This window comes from Egretta garzetta, unplaced genomic scaffold (genome assembly GCF_000687185.1).
Source record: "Egretta garzetta isolate BGI_Z169 unplaced genomic scaffold, ASM68718v1 scaffold557, whole genome shotgun sequence".
NCBI lineage: Eukaryota > Metazoa > Chordata > Aves > Pelecaniformes > Ardeidae > Egretta > Egretta garzetta.
This window is the reverse complement of record NW_009260264.1, coordinates 1,229,575-1,254,336: the sequence shown is the minus strand read 5'-3', so window position 1 is coordinate 1,254,336 and position 24,762 is coordinate 1,229,575. Positions and strand designations below refer to the sequence as shown.

General features: G+C 37.5%; 1 protein-coding gene across 1 annotated transcript in view; it reads left to right on the top strand.

Moving 5' to 3' along the window:
* Window positions 1–22,049, top strand: part of USP46 (ubiquitin specific peptidase 46) — a 35,790-nt gene extending 13,741 nt beyond the window's left edge. Inside the window, exons 3-10 of the mRNA XM_035897695.1 lie at window positions 6,319–6,399; window positions 7,316–7,402; window positions 9,640–9,869; window positions 13,313–13,389; window positions 18,932–19,015; window positions 19,315–19,512; window positions 20,352–20,430; window positions 21,511–22,049. Of these exons, the coding sequence (XP_035753588.1) occupies window positions 9,657–9,869; window positions 13,313–13,389; window positions 18,932–19,015; window positions 19,315–19,512; window positions 20,352–20,430; window positions 21,511–21,612 (753 nt within the window). The 5' untranslated portion in view covers window positions 6,319–6,399; window positions 7,316–7,402; window positions 9,640–9,656 and the 3' untranslated portion in view covers window positions 21,613–22,049. The remainder of the gene's footprint in view (window positions 1–6,318; window positions 6,400–7,315; window positions 7,403–9,639; window positions 9,870–13,312; window positions 13,390–18,931; window positions 19,016–19,314; window positions 19,513–20,351; window positions 20,431–21,510) is intronic.
* The last annotated feature ends 2,713 nt before the right edge of the window (window positions 22,050–24,762 follow it).

Genomic DNA, 24,762 nt, shown 5'->3' with positions numbered 1-24,762 from the left:
AAGTTACTTTAAGAACTTTATATAATCCTGTCTGTAAGAACTTCATTATGTTGTCAACGTTTGTTGTTGTTGTTGTGTTTTTTGGAGATAGCACTGCATAGCTGATTGTTATTCATCTTGTACTACACTATGGTCTCTAGACTTTTTTTTTTCTCTTTGTTTTTTTTAAGCACTACTACCTTAATCAGCTGTTTCCCATTCTGTACATGTATAGGTGATTCTTCTCTTCATGTGCAGAATCTTGCACTTGTCTCAGCTGAATTTCAACAGTTTTTAGAAAGTTTCTCTAAAAGAAAAACTTTGTCAGAAATTGACTGTAAAAATAATTTTAAATTCTAAACCTGTCCTGCAACATAACTGCAGCCCTCATAACTCATATTGAGATTTAATGAAGATATTCTTTCTTCTGTCTTCAGGTTATCAGAGTTCTCCAGCTGGTGCAGCTGTGATGAAGTCTAGAAGGTGCCTTGCCTTTAGAATGCTCTGAGGCACCACATATGCAGTCTGGGTGGCCCAGAAAAAAATGTTATTTGAGAAATGATAGTCTGTAAGCAAACCTCAGTCTCTTTTTCACTTGTGAGGCCATCCTGAGGTTATGTGTTCTGAAGAAGGAAACTGGCCAAAAAAAAATGTTTTTGCTACTTGTTCCAGCAAAAGCCTGATTGCCACTAATCCAAGAACAATTAAGCTGGGAATGGAGACAGACTTATGAGAGAACACTGAGTTGCAGTTTGGTAAAGGTTGTCTAATCACGGAAACTTTAAAGGTCAATATTTAAAAAAAAATACTTATGGATTTAGATACTGAACTTATAACACTTCACTAGAACCTCACTTCCAGTACTTGGTTGCTTTGTGAGAACCAAGTTTTTTAACCTATATAAGACTGAATGCCTTAAACACTGTCCAAGTGGTTCAGGATTTCAGGCCTCTCAATTTTTATCTGTTTCTTGGTAACCACACAGTAAAGAGCTGCAGTTATTTATGGAATATGTAATACTTAGATCTGTGATTAGAGATAGTTTAGTGTATTGAGCAAAAAACAAGTTAGACATCTCCTTTCAAGCTCTTACAATTTGCCTTAATGATCAAAAACTCTTTGGAAAAAATGCACAAAAATAATTTATTTAGATATGATGTCTTAAAACAGCTTTCCTTCAAAAATATGACTACACAGTGGCTTTTCAGTCATTCAATATCCTTTTACTGTTTACTATGATCCCCAATGTTTTTCATAGCATCCTCTCTTTCCTCTTTTATCTTGTGGCAACAAAGACTCAAAATAGCTCTGCTTGAGGAACAATAAAATGTTTCTTTGTAGAAAGAAAAAAAAGCTGATCTGGTTAAATTCAACCATCTTGTGGAACTTTAAAAATTACAGAAACATTTCAGGTTTGACATTTAATATCTGTGAGTTTGGAAGAAGGCTGGTTCAGCTCTTCCAATTACTCACTGTATCTCTCTGAATGTTGAGGTTGTCCCTGAGGATAGTCGAAGTCCAACACCAAGGACAGGTGATGTGTCTGTTGAAAACAGTTGCATGTATACTGCACGGTGTGATATTGCTTGCTCTTCTCTTACTCATGTTTTCTTTGTGTTGCTTCTGGGAGCTAGGTTTGGATTTTATTTACAGTTGCTTTCTCTCTTTTGAGTTATTCATCACCACCATTTGTTGGCCAGGAGGCCTTCCACATCTTTCTTTATCTTCTTTTTCCCCTTTCCTCCCATATGCTGTGCCTTCCAAAATCCTGAAACTCAGGCTGCCTGACCCTGAAGCCATTTCTATTTTTATTTTAATTTCTTTTCTACCAGCCCAGAAGTCACCCTTAGTTTGTCTTAAGTCTTCAGTTTCTCCCTTCAGGAAACAGCTTTATTTCTAGCACATTGCTCTCACTTTCCCTGAATACTAAGAAAAAAAAATCTAGTTCACAGCTGTGTATGATCTGAAGCCCTTTGTCATGGACCAGCCATCTTCCTTCATTGATCTCTTATTCTTTATGTATTTGTTAAATTTATGTTTTCACAATTCAATTTTTATGTGTTTTTTCTTATATTTTTTAGATATTCTTGTGAACAAGATATTTCTTAATATTTCTTATTTTGTATTTTATTGTTTGGTGGTTAATCTTATTGTGTTTCTATTTATTTGGCAATACCCATTTAATAGGTTTTCCACAGGTGACATATGAAATGTCCTAATTTCTTTCCTGCACTCATTTACTTTAAATTAAGCACATGCATATTTCTAGAAAGTTAGTGCCATTTTTTATAGCTCTATCACACTAGAAGGCCTAGTCTGATTTGCTGTCTTCTGTTTGCAGTATCTTTCATATTAGCACTATTCTATTTCTCGTCTTCCACAGAAGAACTGTATTTAGGTTATTTTGCTACATGTGATTTACTGATCTAATCTGGTGTCTTTCCCCCCCCCCCTACACTGTTATTTTGTTTACATGCTAAAGTGTAAAGGAACAGGAATTTTTTTCACTTAATCTGTTTCATTTGATACAAATTAAACTCTTAGCAACATTATCAGAAATTTCAGCTGAAAAGAAAACTGGCAGACTTATCCATTGGAAGGCCTGGAGCAAAATAACAAGAGGAAAGAATATAGGTCATATGGCCAGAATGTTTTTTGGAGCAATGCTGTGGCAAAAATCTTGGCTTAACCTGAATTGACCCATGCTTGGCTACGTCTCCAGCTGTACGTCTTTGCTATTTTACAAGGGCTAAATACTGATTGTTGAATTAAGTGGTGAATACTGATTGTTGAATTAAGTGGTAAAACTTCAGAGAAATCAGGGCTCACTAACAGCACAGAATACATAGTAGGAGTTTCCACATCGACCTAGTTCTCATTCTCATAAGGTCTGGCCACCACAGTCACTTTGTTGCATTTCCTTCATTAGTGTACTCTTTTAAGAAGGAGCCAGTCTCCTTTATTGTCTCTATACCCTGATATGAATTTATTTAATTGTCCCAGGTCCCAGTTCATTGACTTAATGTGCTTTTTCCTCATTTTAGGCTCTCTGGCCACACTGCCACTTTTGCTGTTTATTACGAAACTGCAGTAGATTCAGCTGTGGTAGGATATTTCTCCTAGCTGAAGTGCAGGACCACTTATAAAACCATAGAGAATGGATTGCATTAGAAATGTTTGAGCAGGTTTTCACTGCAGAAGCGACCAAAATGACTTGCCTGGAAGTGGGAACAAGCACAACCATGCTTAAAACCATGTTAAATAGTCATGGTTGATTTTTGCTGTAGATTAACCTCAATAGGCTAACGTTTTCTATATTTGATATGGTTGGTTTAAACTGAGTTCTAAATCATCTTTAACACATCTCTAATAACATTTTTTCCAGTTTAAACCTGGCTTATGTGTACAGTTTCTAGTATACTTGGTTGGAAAAATTTCCAATAATTTCTTCTGCCTTCATGTCAACTGCTTCTTGAGGAGACTTCCTATGCAAAACATGATATATATATGTAATGTGGCATGGTTTGAGTTTACTAAATAATCTGTCTACATTTTCTTTTCTCCACATAAGAAATATATCCTGCTTCGAAGTATTAGGTCTCTGTGCTTCTTACCTGTTTTCCTACTCTTCTTTTTCTATGAATTTAATAGTATTTTTTTTGAGACCTTAAAATGAATCAGACTGAAATTACCCTTGATATAAGAAGGCACAACTCCTAATGAAGTCCATGGGAGTTATGTTAACTTACCCAAAGACTGAATTTAGCCTCTCTGCCTTATTGGGAAACTGGCACACAGTGCTGTGTTTTATATTTGCAACAGCCAAGGCCTGGTTCTGGAGAGGTAAAGCTCTATGCTGAGCTGTTACTAAGCATATGTTGTTTTAACAGCATGTGCTTTGGAAATTTCCGTGCATTGTATAGTTTTTATATGAAGATCAGTTAGTGTACATCATGGATTTGTTTGGTTTTCAGTGGTAATTTTGTTTGGTAAATCCTGATTCTTGCTCTTTCTCACAATATTTACAAGACAATTTAAATGCTAGAAAGGATTTGTCAAGCCATCTGGTATCCTCTGAAGTAAAAAACCCTGGCCCTGGAGGAAAGGCAAAGGAGTAATGCAGGAGCAACCAGTTAGCAGAGCACCTGCATTCTACTTGTCTAACAGCATACTCTAACCTGTAGTTTATGAAAGAGTAGGAGGTTATTTTTTAGAGATATTATTTTCCATGAATTCTAAAGGGAGAATTTTTTTCAGTGTGGAAAATACTTCCTGCAAATCTGGAAAACCACCCATTTCATTCTTATGTTAAGGAACTTGATTTGAAGGCTGGAAGTTAATCAAAGAAAACCTTTGCTTTGATCTGAATGCTGTACAATGAGTATCAATATGAAGATGGTTTTCTTCAGAGCTGCATTAATCTTCTGTAGTCATGTTTTTCTATTATCAGACAAGGTTTTGAGGGTAACAGTGGCTGTTTGCTTTGCTGTTAATATCAGATAGGCAAATGTCTATCAGTTTCCTCCCTCTCGGGAAGACGGATGCTTTGCTGAATCTGTGCATCTTTGGCAAGGCTGAGTTGCCAAGCAAAGAAACTAATCTTCATATGGAACTTACATAATTATCACACTGTCATCTCCATTGAAAGGTAGCCAATAATTGCTCTGTATAGATCATTCCTTTTTCCAAGTTTCTCACTGAGGCTTAGCAGAGCCTGGTGAGGATATATAATATATCCCTTAAGCTTCACATGGAGCCTTGTGCAGGTAAAGTCTCAAGGGAATGTCTGGGAAATCACATACACTTGGTCTGAGCAATGAGCTACGTGTATGTGAGGGAAAGGGAGAGACTGGAAAGAGATCTGATAAAGGGATGTGAAATGTAAAATCATTGGAGCTTTTCTGGAAGTTGCCAATTTGAAGGAGGTGTTTTACTTTCAAGGCCTGCAAATTCCCAAAGAGCACCTGTGCCAAGTTTCACACCACTGATTCTGTTGACTTGAAATCATCTTCTTTTGATGAGTTGACATGAAATAACAATCTAATATAGCAAGCGGTGGTGATGGTAAGTGCAATAAGGAAACACAAATCAGGCTTTGGGGAGAAGATGGGGAAGGGACACCAGAATTATTGAATTTGATTGCTGGTAATTGAAAACTTTATCTTATGAAGTCTCTGAGCGAATGGTATATTGAACAAACCTCAGGAGCATAGGTAACTTCAGAAATTTTCAGATGTTTTATGTGTTGGCGTGTTTATAGGGGCATTTTAGATGGTTATATGAAAATCAACTGTGCTGTTCTTGTGTGATGGAAATTCTAAGGCATAATATGTTAATGCTTCACACTGCAGAGCATGCTCAGTAAGGAAATAAATGTATGATGTCATAAAGCAATTATCATGCAGATTGAAAATCGGCTAACTGATAGGTCTTGGATAACTGTATGTAGGGAATACTTGTCCAAATACAGCATTTTTTGTGAGGTCCTACAGGAATCTATAAGCTTACAGGGTGGATAGGAGCAATGACACTTACTTTGGCAGCAATCTAGCTTGCTTTGTAATCCAAGCTTGTTTAAAAATGGGCCTTTTAATATAGCAAAACTGCAGGTAACATACAAAATTAGTGGTTGTACTTCACAGACCAGTAGTTGTGAAAGCAATTTTGCTGTTGGTGTGGAGATACAGCTGAACATAACTTGCCACACCAAGGCAGTAACTAAGAGATATAACACAGTGCTTGGGCTTATGCACCCTTTGATGTTAGACAGGACAAAATGGCAGAGAGATTACACTTGCTTTTAATGTTTCTGGTGTTGTTACTGGAATTGGGTGCCAGTCTGGAGCCCAAATATTGTTAAAGCCTGCTGATGAATTAGAAGGGATTCAGAGGAGTTTCAGTTATGCTTAGAAAACCTGCCTTATATCTAGGAACTGGTTTATCCAAGATAACTGTAAGGGTTTTGCTTAAGATCAACAAGTATCTTTATAAGGTAAGAGGGTAATGGGATCCAGCTGTTCACATACACAGAATAATAAGAAGGATAAGAAGAAGAAGAATAATCAGGGGGAGGTTGGTGTAGGGAGAACCACTGTTGTTGTGACCTGTTCACTTCTAATCAGCCGTTACTGGAGTGTCCAGGGCAGGCCAGCTCCTCTACCTAGAACTGCAAATACTTTTACTGGCTCATGTGGCTGTCATGCTCACCCGTTAGTAAGACAGAGTTAGCTTGGCTAATTGTAGCTGAAAGGAAAAAATGACTTTCTGTCTTGATGCTGTCCATAACTTTATTTTAGAAACATAATATTCTAAATTATTTCTTCCCTCTTTTTTTTATAGGGCACCAATGCCTCTGCTCTGGAAAAAGACATTGGCCCAGAGCAGTTTCCAATCAATGAACACTACTTTGGATTGGTCAATGTAAGTACCATTTTCAATAGGCAAACCATATACAGAACTATGGGTTTGATGTTACTTGAACTTTGATTTCTTCTTTTTCTTTTTTTCCTCCCCCAATCCTGTTCTAAGGTAGGATTATCTTTTTTTGAAAAAGTGCTGCTCACGTTCCAATTTTAGGCAAAATGGGTTGCAAAACTGCATCAGATGTTTGAAGATAGCTTCATACGCCCCCAGAGAAAGCAGTTTACTGTTCTATGAATGTTTCCAGGGACTAGAACTTGCACTTCAATAAAGTTAAAACTCTATTTTTGCTATGAAATTTGAGGGAGGAAGGGATGAAAGTATGTACATGCTTAGTTACAGCGGTTTGCACTGGGGACTATCGGAGGAGGAGCTTTTTTATCTGACTAAGGAGAGAATGAGTGAGAAGGGTATTTAATCACTAGTTTATTCCCATATAAATAAACCAGATATAGTAATTCTTTCCATTGAAAACATTAATTATTCTGCTACTGAGCAGTAAGTAGAGCCCAGCAAGAGTATATTAATATATGGAAACAAGCTTAATGAGATCCACTACAATAAATATCTCTTGCAAGTGGAAACTTTTACTTTGTATCCTAGTTAATTTAGAACACCATAGTTTTTTTCTGTGAAGTGTCAGGGGTGGGTGTGGAAATATATTCCTACAGCAGCTGCATGGCAAAATGGCTGGTATGTAACAGGGGCACAGGAGCCAGAAGTTGAATGAAGCAACTAGTTTTATTGTGATGCACAGGGATTAAGATTGTTTTTAATTTTACATGGCAGTTTGGGAACACCTGCTACTGTAACTCCGTGCTGCAGGCATTGTATTTTTGCCGGCCATTTCGGGAAAATGTATTATCATACAAGGCCCAACAGAAAAAGAAGGAAAATCTCTTGACTTGCCTGGCAGATCTTTTCCACAGTATTGCTACTCAGAAGAAGAAAGTTGGAGTTATTCCACCGAAGAAGTTCATATCAAGGTTACGAAAAGAGAATGGTAAGTGTAAAACTGGAATCCTCATAGACATTCATACATTGATCACAAAAGTATAAATAAATATTGGGCAATGTGGTTGTATTAATCAGATGTTCAGGTTAGACTTGTAAATTGCTTTTAGTACTTTTGGGGGTTTAGATATTAATATTTTAGTATCTGTGTACATAACATTATTCTTGAAATAACCATACCAGGCTTCATAAGTTCCCAGAGGTGCATGAATTAATGATGTTTTCACACCATGGTGGGACAGACCACACTGTACAGTGAGCTAGGACTGGCAATAGGGTGACACTCTGCTGTAATTTTTAAATTATTTTGTGGAGTATGGCAGAGAGAAACATTGAGAGCAGCTGGCAGTATAGAAACTGTGTGACCTAGGAATGCTACAGGCACAACTAGTCCAAAACACCTGGAAGACAGGTATGTATGTGGGGGTGTTCAGTTGACTACACATCAACTGCTGCTCTTGTTCTTAGAAGTGGTGGGCACAGTCTTACTTTATGAAACATCAGGCTCTTTTTGAGCATTAGGTTGACAACAGCATATGCCTAATCTTGTAGTAGTTCTGTCTAAGGCATATGAGGAACATCTTGAAATAAAGAAGCCTGCCACACAGCTCCATTTTGGCCTGGATTCCTATGAGTGTGGGTGGCATGCTTAGAACCAGGGGAGCTTTGAATGAAGAGACAAAGTACAAGTTAAACACCTGGAAGAAATTGGTTCCTGGTGACAGCATATAAATGTTCATTCCAGAGCAGGCGTTTGAAAGTGTGACAAAGTTAGCTCTGAGTCATCTAGTGATAAATGCCCCCACACTGCTGGGGATCACTTTTAGGGACTGGATCTTATGTTTTCAGATTTTTTAAGTTAGGGCCAGACTCAGTGTGTATTAACCTGCTTGTTTGTCCAGGCTAGATATTGCAAAGCTGAAGGATCTCTGCAGTATTTTCTGAGGAAGTCCACATAAGCTTCTTCAGGAGCAGGGGGATAAAAATACACATTTCTTGGGAACACAGTTTCTTTTTTCTTCAACATGGGGGGCAAATTAAGCCTTCACTGGAGAAGTCTGTACTAAATCACCACTGAGATATTCTCCCCTCCTCCTGCAAGCATTTCTTATTGAAGAGGACAAGCCTCTGCTCATCAGAATTGTGTGTGAAAGATGAGCTTTGTTAGATGGTGTTATTTTTACTATTTGTGGTGGGTTAAGGTTGACTGCTAGGTGCCCACCAAGCCTGTCTCTCACTCCCTTCCTCAGCAGGACAGGGGGAGAAAATAAAATGAAAAAAACATGTGCGTTGAGATAAAAGCAGTTTAATAAAAAAAAGCAAAGGCCTCATGTGGAAGCAAAGCAACACCAAAGGAGATTTATTCTCTACCTTCTATCAGCAGGCGATTTCCAGCCACTCCCTGGGAAGCAGAGCCTTGGTATGCATAGGAGTTGCTTCGAAAGACAAACATCTTAATAATGAATGCCTCCCCCTCCTCCTTTCTCTTGGCTTTTATTGCTGAACATGAAGTCACATGGCAGGGAATATCCCTTTGGTCAGTCTGGGTCAGCTGTCCCAGTTATGTCCCCTCCCAACCTCTTGCCCATCCCTAGCCTACCCATCTTTGGTGGGGTGGGGGATTGGAGAGACAACCTTGATGCTGTGTAAGCACTGCTCGGCAATAGCAAAAACATTGGTGTGTTATCAACACCGTTCTAGCCACATGTACAAAGCACAGCACTGTATGGGCTGCTATGGGGAAAGGTAACTCCATCCTAGCCAGACACAGTACACTAGGATGTGTCAGCATCCAATGTCTTCAGTTTCCCCAGCCATCTGTGTCTAACTGTCCGAACTCTGTGATGTTCCTAAGTGTCTGAGGGACTTGAAACGTATGGGTGGGAGTCAGTGCTGCCTAAAGTTAGGCATCTAGTCTAAGGAATTAATTTAGGATGAGTCACCCTCTTGCTTTCTTCATTGACTGTAGTAGGAGTCTACAAAACCAACTCGAAAGAAAAGCATAACCTTTCAGACAGGTAAAGTTAGGTGAGGTGAAGCCTTCCCCCAAAGTAGCTTCATTGAAGTCAGTGTGACTGCAAAACTGCTCTTCTTTGGCATGGTTCTAAATAATTCGCTGAGCAAGGGCCAGTACATGTATTTGGAAAAAAACATAATGAATTTAGTTTGCTTTCTTGAAAGAAAGGATATACTCAGCTTTAGAAATCTCGACTCTCTTTTTCACAGATCTCTTTGACAACTACATGCAGCAGGATGCACATGAGTTTTTAAATTACCTGCTCAACACCATCGCAGACATTTTGCAGGAGGAGAAGAAACAGGAAAAGCAAAATGGGAAACTGAAAAATGGCAACATGAATGAAGCTGAAGAGAACAATAAACAAGAATTCACCTGGGTGCATGAGATTTTTCAGGGAACACTGACTAACGAAACTAGATGTTTGAACTGTGAAACCGTAAGCATTGGGATAGATTTTTTTTTTTTTTTTGGTTGTTGCCCATTAATAGGTAGATACATTTTATATACATAAATATATGAATCTTTTCAGACATCTGAGAATTGTGGATATTCCTGTAGACTTTACTGCTTGAAGTGAGTATATTCTTTTCTAAAAATTTATTTTTCTAAGCATTACTTGGATAACCTGTGCCAAGTCTTGCAATCCTAATACATATCTCTACAGCTAAAATCCTTGCTAGTTAATCAATACCCTTCCTTATTACTGTAACTTTGGGAGAAGATATTCACATCATTATTCCATGAATAAGTGAAATATTAAGATGAACTTTGTGTTAATTAAATCCTAAGAATGTGACTGGCATACAGAGGGTTTGTTATTAACAAACCATATGTTTTCTTTTATCTCCCTGGTATTTTCTAGAGGATGCTGTCAGTTTGAAGTCTCTTATGTTTGAGTAAAAATCAGTTTTAGTTAGGAAACCTGATTGCAAGTCTGCTATTGATTTCTGTGGTTTTCAATCACATGCCCCTACTTAAAGGGAAAAGAAACTATTTTAAAAAAAAAAAGGTTTCTCTCTGAGGTTGCTATGTGAAAGAGTAACACAGACAGGAAAAAAATCTGGCCTGGGGAGAACAGTGACACTGACTTTCCAAAAAAGATGGGATTAACCTCACCTAACCTTTGCTTTGTAAATGTAGGCATCAAGGATGCACTAGTTTTCTCAGTCCCTTCTGTAGACGATGGAGATTGCATAGGAGCTCCTGCAGGAAGCTCTGCCCATCTGTCTCTAGGCTGTTTCATGAAACGAAAAGTTTTTAGCAGTATCAGGCATTCTGCTCCATACAGCTTGTTCTGGCTTCATGGTGTTACTGAGCTGTTGCAATTGTTGGTGCAGCAGTGCTGTGAACTGGGCCGGCAAACTGGTCTGGCCTCAGAATAATGTGTTTTTAACTCAGACCAGGACTGTTACCAAGGTCTTCCTCTAAAGAAAATGCAACTTTAGATTATTTGCATTAAGGTGGGAGAAGGTGCCTGGAGAAGGTGTCTTCAGAAAACAAGCTGAGGTTAAATAACTTTAGACAGCTGAAATTAGGTGAGATAAATCCTACCCAGGTCTTACCAGATGTGTAAAAGAACATAATCTGATATTTCTAATCACAAAGAATAGCTCTATACTCCAAGAAAATGTGACTTTCCAGGGATTTGGGTCAAAGACGGGGGAAAAAGAGATACAGTGGTAGTCAACATGAAAAAGAGGGTTGGACCAAGCTTGGAACAAGCTTGTATAAGTGAAAACATGAGAGAGATATTGAAAATTAATTCTTTAATCTATTTAAATTCTAAAACCCCAAGTAATAATAGCAAGTTAAAGTAAGTGAAAGGGTAGAATTATTTTTTAACTGGCAAGCTTCTTTAAATGGTTGTAGCCTAATTCTAAATTAATCTCCAGTGTTTACTTGGACAAACTGTACTAAAGTCAGGATGTGTCCTTGGGTAACAGCAAAACTGCACAACACCGTTTGTAAGTCAAAGTGACCAAGCTTTATTGAAAAAGTAGGGCGAGGTATTGCTGCTAGGGAAGCTTGTTTGTAGCTTCTTGTGAATGCAGAAATACTGTACACTACTCCGGATACTTTTCCAGTTTGTTTTTCTTGTATTACTGTATCTTGAAACCTTTGGGAAACAGTAAAATGGATTAAAAGATGTTCCTTTGCTAAAATATTCATATGTAGTCCATGAATCATTCAGATTCTAGCAGTTCTTATTCTCACTTAGAAAGAGTGCAGTTTGAATCTGATTTTCCAGCTACCTTTAGTTTTGGTCTGTATTATTCTAGCTCCAGCTAGCTCATCTTCCCCTTTCAGTAAATATTTGATGTGCTGAAATCACTAACAAAATTCCTAGCTTCTTTGCGGTACTCAGATGCAACACTACACTTGCCAAAGACTTTTCCAAGTATTTAACCTCTTTCTTGATATGCAGTGTGTCTGACAGAACTCTAGTTCCAGCCATAGAGACACAATGTTCTCTGAAGCTTTGTTGCTCTAGCTTTTGAATTCTAGCTGTATGTTTATACTGCAGTTGATTGCTGCCAGTTTTGTGGTTTCCTGTCCCCTCTGGCTTGAATCACATCTCAGGGAGGATTTTTGTTTGAAGAACTGTTGTTCATTTTAATTAGGTGCACTTTATGCCTCCGTACATCTTTGATAATCTCAAAATTCATCCTGCTAAAGGTGTTGCTCTGGATTCAGGACTAATATGGGCTGCATTCACCATGTTTATAGGATCCCTGACATAATGCAAAGATGAACTGAAAGTAGTATGTAACCTTCACATCCATAGAATTGCAGAAATCAGAGCATGAGAGACTTGCATCAGAACAATGGATTCAACCCCTCACTGAAGTTCTTGATTTGAACTTCACTATCTTACTATCTGATTTAGTTATTCTAAGAAAATGCAGTCATAGAAGGCAAAATATGGAGTGTTCATGCAGCATTTTATAAGCAGAATTGGTTGATATGAATATGACACAATTCATGTGCAGTAAGTAATTCTGCAGTCTTTTTGACTCAGTTAAGTATTACAACAATTATCCATTTAGACAAATTTTTTTTTTTTAGTATCATCTTCAAGATTAAACACTGTAAGTGAAAAATCATTTTCAAAGCAAAAATCAAGATCTCTTGTTCTGAAAATGCTTGGGGTCACTTTTTAAAATAGAAGCTCTTTATTAGAATTTTTTTCCTCTTGGTCCGTCTAAAAATAATTGGCAAAATTGAAATGATTTTGCAAAATATTATCACTTTGCCATTTTTATCTTTAATATTTTAATTTTTTAATCAAAATTATTGACCAGGAACAATATTGAATGGGGAAATGCAGCTGTTCCAACCAGAAATACAAAGCCAGCCTTTTGAATGCTCACTGGAGAGAAAACATAACATGGTTAAATATGACATTTCTTGACAGATACTTATTTGGAAAATATCTTCATTGCATCATTAGTAGTGGAAATAATCACAGTTTATGCCCTACATAATTATCTAGTGTAATATATTATACAAAGGGTAAATAAAATTCCAGTAAAATAAGAAACTAGGCAGTGTTGCATAACAAGGGAACATACAGAATGCACCAGTCACAGCTAATATAGGGTATGATGGGCCCCTTTAATGACTGCGGTCACTGGCCTATGGTTGATGGGGTTGGATTAGTGGAACAGATGGAAGTCAAATTGTATGAAAGCTGGATTGGTAGGGTTACTAATAAATGTAGTAGAAAAAAAATTTAAAAGCATTGAGATTAATTATTTATGTGTAATTTATTTCTGCAGAAATTGCTCTATCTTTAGCTTTTGCACATAGACATAAACAGCACGTAGCTGTATGGTGTTTTACTAAGTCTCTGTTTTACATGTATATTTTTTGCAACAGGTTAGTAGCAAAGATGAAGATTTTCTTGACCTTTCTGTTGATGTGGAGCAGAACACATCAATTACACACTGTCTAAGGTAAATGAGTGCATCTCTTTGGCAGATAGTTCTGTCTGATTGTGCTAAGTTTTCCAAGTCTAGCAGGTACAGAAAAGAAAAGTAGAATAACACTGGGTTTTGAGCTTATCCTAAGCAGAATTAAAAGTCTGTGAACTGGATGTTTCCTCTAATGACAAAATAGACATCAATGTATTTTGTTTTACTCACTTTCTCTTTCAATGTGTTTGAAAGAGAAAAAAGTAATCTCGTGGGGAAAATAATTGATTGCTTTGTCATCTGGAAGAATTGCTGCAGAATAATAATTGGCTTCAAAGGGATTTAAGTGTGCTTATCTTTAAGCACCTACTCAAGTGCCTTGATAATTAGGACTTATGCGCATATCAAAAGTTAAGTGTGTGCTTTGCAGAATGAGTGCTAGAGTCTCTGTCAGGCAAAAGATTTCAGAACTCTACTTTTCTGCCATATAAGTTTCTTATTCTGTGTGTCATCCTAAAATTACAGGAAGAAGTCCTTTATTCTAAGTTTCAGTTCTGCTCCTTACACTCTTAACTATTAAACAAATACTTCAGAGATCAAAATAATTTTCAGATTTGCATGGATGATTATTCTGAGAGGCTTAAAATATCCAGAGTTTTGGAATTGCTACAATAAACCGATGCCTAGATTTAAGACAATATGTTGCTGCTCTAGGGTAATGATTATCAATTGGTCAAATTACTCTTTCAAGCTCCAAAATAGCTACCAAATTTGAAATTACATTTATCAGTTGTTCTGGAGTGCCTAGGAAGGGTTGCCAGGCATCTCACCTCAAGCTAAGAGTTACAGAAAGAGTATGAGATACTAACCATTTCCTGAGTCAGCAAGCAGTGATTTATCTGTGGATACCACAACTGTACTAAGTAACTCCTGTTACATTTTAAAGTGCTAGATCCAGTATGTTTTTTCCTTCTCAACTTCTGTTCTGCCTCCTGTTGGAAACTGTAGCAGTCCTTAGCCCTCAAGCAGTCCACACAGCAGTACCTAGCCTCATTTTAAAAGGTGAGCAAACTGAAGAGCAGCTTTGGAAAGGAGTGCATTATTTTCTTTTTTTTCCTTGTTGTCTCTTTGTCTGTTCATGGTCACTGATACTTGAATCAGTATTGGTACTACAGGCTTTTGTGGTGTTCAAAGTCAATTTGAAATCACACTAACATGCAAGGAGGCTGAAGTGCATCTTCTGAGGTCCTTTCTAACCTGAGCTGTTATTTGGTTGTATGATATACAGCTACTGAAGACTGAGCACTGACTTTTTCTTACAGCTTAGTCTGGTGAACTTGGTAGAAACTGCTGAAGTACATAAGTTACCATCTGTCCTTCAGCTTTCTCCAATTTTTTATTTCATTTCTTACTTGTTAAGCTTCCTGGAAATGTTCTGTTTGGAAAGGCAATTTTATGCAAAGGCACAGAGTACTTCACTAAAAGTACCAATAGCATTTCTACTACTGAACAGCCAGTGGCTATAGCTTAAGATGTGGAAGAACTGCAGCTGCACTACTGCAACCAACAGGTGAATGATGGAGTTGAAAGGCACCCCAAGAAGTTAGCCCCTATCTCCACCTCAGATGGGATGCTTGTCCAACCTGTTCCAAAAGATCTTTTAGCAGTAGTAGCTCGATTGCCTATCCCAGTCCTTCCTGTTCTTACTACTAACAAGGTTTTCCCACTGTGTAACATGAATCTTCCTTTTTTCAGTTCAAGCCCATTTCTACTTGCCCTGTGTACTCTGGACATAAGCCACGGGTTGCTCCGCTTCCTCTTAGCAGCAGCTTTTTACATACAGGAAGAATGTCATCACTTTCTTTTTAAGTTAATCAGCCTAAGGTCATTCAACCTTTCCTTCACAGGTTATCTTCTCTAGATCTCTGCTCATGTTCATTACTCTTTGGCCTTCTTTCCAACTGAACCTCTCTCTTGAACTCCATCTTTCTTGAACTGAAGTTGCCTGACATTAGGCACAATATTCCAGCAGAGATCTACACAATCCTGAGGAGAATGGATGCCCTAAAAGTTTGGTTATAGATCCCAGTATAGTATCTGCCTTTACTCCAACAGCGTGACATGCATTTTGAAGCCCACACATTGTTCCTTTTGGAAATAAAGGGAAGGAAAATCCCGATTTTTCTTTTCTTGGGGTGAGAGGTGCAGGTTGCTATTTACAGATTAAACAGGAAAAGAGTCATCGCCTATCATCTGTTCTGATTGTCTTTTAAACTAGCAGCATGTCTACTTCTGTTTAGAAAACATATATTCAGTTAGAATACAGATTTCCTCTCATTGCTCTATGGTATTATGTATTATTAAATGAAATGTAAGTGCTTTTGTGGTTTCTGTTAATAGGAATGGCCAAGTTATTACTATTTTTGGAAACTTTGCTGTTTCCTTTTTTTTAACAACTGTTTTGCTGTGTCTTTACAGTTTTAAGTGCTATTGCATTGAAAAGGTAAATTAAGGAGAAACTGTGTAAGATAACATTTAAGTAGAATTAATTTCTTTGCCACCACAGATGAATATTCTTTTTAGTTATTCCTGTAGCTTTTGAGGTCGAAAATGTCCTTGTGTACGTAAGAGGTCCAAAGAATACAAGCCTCTGGCATAGTCTAACTCCACAGGGTAGACAATCAGGCCTGAAACAATAGAAGTCTAATAACAAATATAGTACATATCCATTATTTTTATTTCCACTAGGAGTTGAAAAGCTTACCAGTCCATTTGATCCTGACTTTTAACTAGTGTGCCTGTGCTTTTTTATTCCACTAAAATTCTCTCATCTCTTAAAACAGAAAATTTGTATTATTTATGCATATAAACAATAGAAAGCATCTTTCACACTGTAGCATAGAGTCTGTAGAGAGATGGACTGTGGAAGCACATGAGGTCAATGATAAATTAGTATATCTTGAGCAGCTGTATTTAAAAATTCCTTTCTCTTGTTAAAATACCATATAAACAGAATGCAGATTTACCTGTTTATAGAATAGGAAAGAGTTAGAAATGTCTGGAAACTAGCTCTGCAGGAATAGAGAAAAGTTCCTCAAGTCTGTAGTTCTTGTACATGCAGACTTTGTGTGAATGCCAGTCAATGATCTGTTGTTTTTAACTGTTCAACATCTATTAGAAGTGCCACGTTGAAAATTCTCGAGTGACAAAACAGCTACTGAAGTTGCAGTTGTAAAGGGCAGCAAAAGCATCTAATTCTCACCTGCATACCTCCCTTCCCCCAAGGAAAGAATCATTGTTTATGAATATGCCACCAGTTTTGTTCCTGGCACAGAAAAAAGAATTAATATGTGCTGAATAAGTGAACTAGTGGTGCCTCTGAATTCCATGACTGTGCCTCACCTGCTTTGGTGAGGATGACAGGTAATAGGGCAACAGCCTGTCGGGTAATAGGGAATAGCGTAACAGGCTGTCAGGTGGAAGTAGAAAACAAAGGAACAAAAGAACAAATGTAAAGGGACATGTAAAGGGAATGTCCTTCAGCATGTCAAGTATTTGCGTATTTCTCTGGCTTTCACAGATGTAATTTCCACAGCAGTCAACTTATCATTTAAAATGTTAGATATTATTGGTTTCAGAATAATTAATATATTTTAAAAAGAATACAGAAACTGTTTGAGTTTAATTCATTTTCATGGGAAGCTTGGCATAGAACAAACTGCTATCTGTCAAATTTCTACCATCTGTACATGTTTCTTTATGTTAGAAAAGTGTTATTTCCATTACTTCACTTTGAGGTGGGAAGGAAACTAATAAATTCCACAAGTTCATTTATTTTTTTGTTTTAAATTGAGACTCTAGGCTTTGAAAATAAACATCAGACTCTTTCCTTAACAGAAGTCCTAAAACTTACACAAGCACATTCTACTGAATCTTGCAGCATTATGTTCCCCACACATATAACCCATCTCTAATATTTTCTAAAGTTTCATCTCTTCACTTAGGATTCTCTGAAAGGTTACCATGTTTTTCAGAGGAATTGGCTGAAGTCAGTTAATTTTTTTTTCTTTAAATTCAAATGTGAAATCAGATAATTGAGATCAATGTTTACCACTGAAGCAAATCTTTTCCAGTCATCATGCTTTATTTTTCTTTTAGATAAAAAAAAAATACTTATTTTTTGTTGTAACTTATCTTTCAAGGGATGTACTTTGTCCTAAATTTCAGCACTTTCTGATCAAATTGTTTAAGACCATTTAAAGAAAAAAAACCTTGTAAAAGCATTCTCGTTAGTATAAATATTATTCAGTCACATGAAGTGCCTCTCTGTCATGGTCTGTCAACCTTAAAGAACTTGAAACTTGAAAATGGAAAATCTTCTCCTTTTATGAAGTTATGTAAATAACTTCTAATACCTATGTCCTGGCAATCTATATAGTCTTCAGCTCTCCCATCTTCCCCTGTGGTGATGATGCCAGGAAGAAATAATCATCCAAAATCCTCCCTTTGTCTTTGTAAGATGATTCTGGTGCTGCCTACTGTGAGAGGAGACTGAACTTGCAGCCAGCACGGCTTCAGCCTCCATGCGTGTGAACTGCAATGGTAGAATGGAATTTATGGGGTCTGAATTTGTCTGGAGTTTAGAAATCTATTAGGTACAATGTAGGTGGAATCAACAGAACAGTTCTGTCCTTCAGATATATCTATTTAAGGCCCAAAGTCACAAGAAAACCTGTGTGCTTAAAACAGAAGATAGATAGGTGCTTTCATCTGCATTTACAGTTCTCAGAACACCCGCTCAGCTGCAACGTAACACTACAGGTGACAAAAAATTCCTGTCATTTTTTTTGACAGTTACGTTTTTTTAGGTACCTAAAATTCTGTTCCAAAGCATGTCAGCACTGTGACTTCCGACAAATCTTTTCTGTGAACTGAGAGACACTATCAAACCAGCCTTCCTCTGCCTCTCTCACTTTAAAAGCTCAATCCAGAAACATTTCCAAGCCCACTTACTTGGTCAGGATTTACAAAATCTTCTATACTAGCTGATACTTTCCTTTTTAGGCAATAAGAAGGTATAATCAAATAACTTCTGGATGACAGTTCAAGAGGTTAGAGGATGCAGAAAACAGTTCAATTTATTTCATTTGTGTGCGAGGATTCAAACCTATCTTATGGAAGAACACCGTAACATGTGAGCTATTTGGGGATGACAGAAGTGCACTTGAAGCTGTACCGTTCCACAAATAATTTAAAAAGGGACTGGATGGATTGAGCGACTACATCCAAGTCTAGGCAGCCCCTTGACATGTAAGAGACCAGGACACAGTCCCATTTTAAGACACCTGACCCTCCATCTGTATTGTACAAAGGGTCTCAGCTCCTACTACAGGGCTGTCATAGCAGCCAGATGCCTTTAGTCCCTTTGCAAACCCCAGTGCAGTTGCTTTAGATGTTTTAGAAAACTGGACTCAGGGGAGAGAGGATTTCATCCTGTTTGTCTTTTTGGGGTTCCAGTTCATCAGCCCAAGTGGGGCAAAAGTGTCAAGATCCTTTAAGAACTGATAATTGTATTTATTTACAGAGACTTCAGTAACACAGAGACATTATGTAGTGAACAGAAATACTACTGTGAAACTTGCTGCAGTAAACAAGAGGCACAGAAAAGGTAAGCAAAGAGCAGGCTATTTCACCATGTCCCTCCTGGGCTTTGACAAGGCTCCTCCTTGATGTTTATTGCATCTAGATGCATAGAAGTCTTTCACCCCAGCTGCATTCTCTGTGTGGGCCAGAGAACCTGCAGACAGATTCAAAGCTATTACATGTGTCTTAGTCTAGAAGCTACTGCTGGTTGACTACTGTTACTTAAAAAGTGTTTTTATAATGCAAACATTTACTCATTAAAGAAAGACAGAATGGCTTTGAACTGGTCAGGTCTTAATCATATGCACTCTAATGGTTTCACAGGATGAGAGTAAAAAAACTGCCAATGATTCTTGCCTTACACCTCAAGAGATTCAAGTATATGGAGCAATTGCACAGGTACACTAAGCTATCTTATCGTGTAGTATTTCCTCTGGAGTTACGTCTCTTCAACACATCTGGCGATGCTGTCAACTTAGATCGGATGTACGACTTGGTAGCTGTTGTTGTTCACTGTGGAAGGTAAGGGACTTTCATTTATAACTCCAGGTGTGCCAGGCATTTGCCAAGGGCAGAGGCATGCCTGACAAAATGTGGGGAGAGCGTGAGGGAGGACATAAACCCTGCTGCTGCACTAACTTGCCTGTGTCTTGGCCTGAACCTCTTAGCCACCCTCCCTCATAGTAAATCTGTATTTGTTTAAAAAAATATTTCAGACCTCCAAAAGTCACAAGATTGGCTTAAATTAATGGAGCTGTCTCCTTCCTCATCAGCCCACTTAGAGAGCTTGGGAGCCAGGACCCTGTGAGGGCCAGATGCTGCTAGCATGTAGGCCCTACAACGGGTCACCTTGGTCTTGTGTTAAGGCAGTGACAATGGTAACTTTAATAAAGCTGCTCAGGTATGGGGTATTGTCAAGTATGAAACAAACAGGGAAATCTTTGGGGCTCTAGGAACATGACTTGTTCTCCCTCTTCTCAAAGAGTGTATGTAGCTAAATATTCATGGTTGATACCAAACAATTTTTCCCCTTAAATTTAGTTCATAATGTTTTTAAGATACTTGCAATAGTTGATGCCTGCCACAACCAAATTGTTAAGTGCTCTATAGGTTAAATTGCGAATGGTCATGGCACAGATGAAAACAGCACATTTAGCTTTCATTTGATGAAGTCTTTGCAACAAATCAGTAAAAGGGTGAAAGGAGGGGATGTCTACTGTACCACAAGGGGTGGATTTACTACGTTCTTCACAACGTTTAGTTGTAATTCAGTCTGCTTGCATCTAGAAATGTGACTTATCAAAATGGACTCAATATATCTTCTAATATGTTGGGGGTTGTGATTTTGTTTTGCTTTCTAGTGGACCGAATCGGGGGCATTATATTACTATTGTGAAAAGTCATGGATTTTGGCTCTTGTTCGATGATGACATTGTAGAGGTCAGTATGCTGAAGGTCACAAGCACAACTTTTGTGTTTATGGTCTCTTCTCTATTTGGGGTTAAAATTCTGATGCAGATCTGGGTATGGATTACTAGTCTGCAAAGGCACAGTTTGGCTGTAATGTGATATTTAGCTCAACTCTGTTAGGAAGTAAGATTGCAAACAAAATTAATTTTTATAAATAATACATAAATATATATAATATATAAAATAATATATCAAAATATACATATTATGTTAAATAAAATATATTTTTATAAAATATATTATTTATGTCAGAGGGGGTGGTTTTATTGCAGAGCAACATAAACATTTTTAATATCAAACTTCAAGGGTTTGATTTGGAATGTTTTCTGTATCTAATAAAATCAATTTAATTCATTAAAACCTAAAATATCCAGGAGCCATGTTGCAGTCCTTGGCAATATCACTTGGCAAAACTGGACTGAGTAAAGCTAGCATTGCTATAGAATTTTAATTTTTGAACAGTTGGGAAGTTACAAGAAAGTCTGGATTCTGTAGTTGATCTGGGTTTGTCTGAATGTAAATTAGAGCAGGATCTGGCCCACAGCTATTACAGGTTCTGTCTAAGCATTCTGCAATTCATTCCTAAGCAAACCCTTTATGTCATTGTGGCACCTTGGCAAAACTGAGGTCTTGAGTCTGATTTCCCAGCTGTAAGTCCAGTAGTGCAGGAAAGTAAGCACTGGGCCATTGAATGAGGCATGTCTTGAAGAAAGTTTCTGGAAATTTCAGAAAGATGGGGTCACATGGTCACATTTATGTGTTTTAACAGTGTTCACTACTGCATTGCAAGGAGTGTCTCTGTTGTTGGCAAAAGCCTAATGCAGTTAGGTTCACTGAGACAAACACTGCTACTGACTTCCATGAGTGAGACCAGTAGGGCTTAGCCCCTGAAATTTACCCTTTCACTGCTTAAATTGCAAACAGAATTTGCCAGTTGCTTCCCTGAAACAAATAACTGAATTTGTCTTTTGTGTTTATACAATCATTTAATCCATGTTTGGTATTCTTTTTACCTAACAGCACATCAATTTTTTTTTATTTATTTTGCAGAAAATAGATGCTCAAGCTATTGAAGAATTCTATGGTCTGACCTCTGATATATCAAAAAATTCAGAGTCTGGCTATATTTTATTCTATCAGTCAAGAGAGTGACTTGGCAAACTGGGACAATTGCACACAACGATGCTGCACGCAAAAGAAGGTGATGGCCTCCCTTAACTGACTTTTACACAGACCACGTCTTGTATGGTTGAACAACGATACACTCTGTCTCCTATTAAATGGTCTATGTGATATTGACTATAACCGTCCATTTTTGACATGTGGAACTTTGCTTTGGGGAGAGGGGGTTGTTTTAGCATTTAAGTCTGATTGAAGAGTTAATTGCAGTCAGATTTTAGTGGAATTTATATGGACTAACAATTACAGATAATAAGATTTGGATGTCAACTGTTAAACCCAATCCAGCTAGAGTAGTATTTTATATGGAAGTGTTCATTGCATTTAGGGCAAAATTGTTTAAAACTTTCTAAATGGCTTTGGGGTGTGTTGATTTACAAAGCATTCCTTTAAATATATCCTGACATATACTTACCCATTTTAAGTGTAAGAAAAAAAAAAAACCTGTTTCATGATGATCGGAGTTGTGGTTGTATAGGGGATTTTTTTACATCTTTCTCTCTGCTGCAACCAAAATCATTTAAGCTGTGGGTTGTTAAAAACTTTCATTGCATAACCTCAGACCTAAAATTCACATAGAGGGATTTAAATTACAGTGAAACTAAGTAATTTTATATGTCCAGACACTTTGTTTATCATGAGGCAGTACAGATGAGGGAAGACTTCAGAACTTAGAGAGCACTGGAATAAAGGGAGCGAGATGACACATATGACAGAGGTAAATTACATTTCTAGAGATTGAGCTTATCTTTCTGTTAAAACAATATCATAGGTTGTTTACTTAATTGAGCTTGCAAAGATTGCAACGCTGCTCACATATAACATATCCACCAGGACTGAAATTACACAGTCCATTTAAATAAGTGTTGTTCGTACAATACATGAGACATGGCTTGATCCTGCAATTTTCTGAATATCTGTAGGTCCCATTTTAATTTCTCAAGACAGAGTCCATTTCTTAGCAACATAACACATAACAACCATTAGTTTACACACACTGTCATGTATATATCATCTCTAACGTTTTGGCCATGTTTGGCAGCATTGGGGTCACCACAGAGATAGATAGGGCTCTGGAATCTCTGTTTTTAAAAAACATCAAAAGGCTTACGGCGAAAGGCTTAGTTCGTGATTTTACGGGGTGAATTTGGCTGGCACCAGTCGTGCACTGGCTAATAGAACTGCTGAACTCACATACTGGAATTTGGCAAAGAAGGAATGTAGAAGAAAGTATTGATAGGGTATGAGAAGGGCTCGACAGCAGGTTGAGGCAGTGGTAACACTGGGTAACTACCTTGCTTGGTTTGACACTTTCACTCCATTACACAGTTCTTGAACTTAGGTAGCCAAATTCCTATTCCAATGAAGTCAACAGCAAAAACACTCTTCTTGTCTTCAGCGGGACTGACAGCTGCTCCTAGTATTTACAAGAAAATATCCTCATCTCACAAAACTTATTTCTACCTGTTATATTTCATTCACTGTCATTAAGTATGTATTGGACAATGTTGCTTTTGGTGCTTCTTTAAGAAACCTGCCACTTTATGGATGACACTCCATTTCAAGAAATGGCTGTTGAAGCGCAGCTACATCTTGCGTTTAATCCTCGGTAGGAAAGAGAATAACTTTTTTTCATTGTAATCTACTATGAATGTGAAATATCTTTTGTTAAATAATGGTGAGAATGAAGTACTAGCTTCTACTGTAGCATCGATTGAAGTTCAGTTGGATTTATCCATGGCCATTTTGTAAACTGAGGAAATGTAGCACTTTACACTGAATGAGAAGCAGAAGTGGACTTTTCATCTAACATTATTTGTGATTTATCATGTTGTTACACCGATACAAGAAAACAGATGTAGAATGTAACCTTAGAGTACTTGCTTAGGTGAATAATAGTGGTGGTCTACAGAGATTGGTCACATGAATGAAGGCTGGTATGCAGGCTCAAGACAGCAGAGTTGGGATGCAGCTCTAGTTCTTTCATTGATGTTAGAAGGAAATGTTCTGTCTCTTAACACACAAGACAGACATCTTACAGGAGACTTCAACTCTCACTGGGGTCCAGGAGCTTTTCCACTGAAAACCTAAACCTGCAAATCCCTCTTTAATGGATTTATTTATAAGGTTTCAAAATTTCCATATAAAACAATAATAATCACTTGCCTTTTAAAATGGGTAAGGTTTCCTCATTGTGAATGAAGACACTTTCTAGATCAGCATTAGCCAGTGCTGGGCCAAAGGTCTGTAGTTCACACTTTACTGCTGAACATTCTTAGGGCATTCTTCAATTTTAAAACAAGCAAGGAAAAATATATTCATAAGGTATTACTTGAATGTTGAGGGCTTATGTTTATAAGAAAAGTAAATTTTCATAAAAATATTTTTAAAATCAGTTCAATTTTAGGAAATGCTTTCCATATTCAACTGACTTACCTGAAAAATGATTTTTTAAATGTTAATAATATGAATTAATATTTAAACACTAAAGTACAGGATAATAATCTCTGGTTTTCTCCAGCTGCAAGACAGCTCTAAGTCGTAAAACACACAGATAATTGCAGTATGTTATTGAGAGTAAAATTACTAGCCCGTGAGAAGATCACAGCACTGGTATCACACCAGTCCAACATCAGCGCTCTGACATCAACTCTGAAAAATTGTAGAATACTCACTTCATGCTGATGCCAGCTAAATGAAGGAGCACTTTCTTTTGATTAGAAAAAAATAAATTGCAGTCACTGTTTTGTAAATTATATCCAGTCTACAGCGTGCTGAAGGTCTTGACTTCAGTCCAGCAAAAGCTGTCCATCACGGCTGTACGAATAGTGCCCGCCTATGTCAAATTAAGCACATTGGCACGGGTTTTGCAGGACTGGGATCCTAACAGGAACAATCATATGATGTAAAGTATTTTAGTTGATTGAATAAAACATAATCCTTTTTCTCTTATGCTTATGTGTAGATTTCCAGTCGTGTAGATTTCCGGTCCCTTATGGAAGAAATGAAAAATATCTAGGACAATAAAAGCTTTTCAGCCAGCAGCTAGGAATCAGAATTCTAGCACAGATGTCTAATGGCATTCGGCGCTTCCCTAAAATGACTATTTATACGATGTCAGGT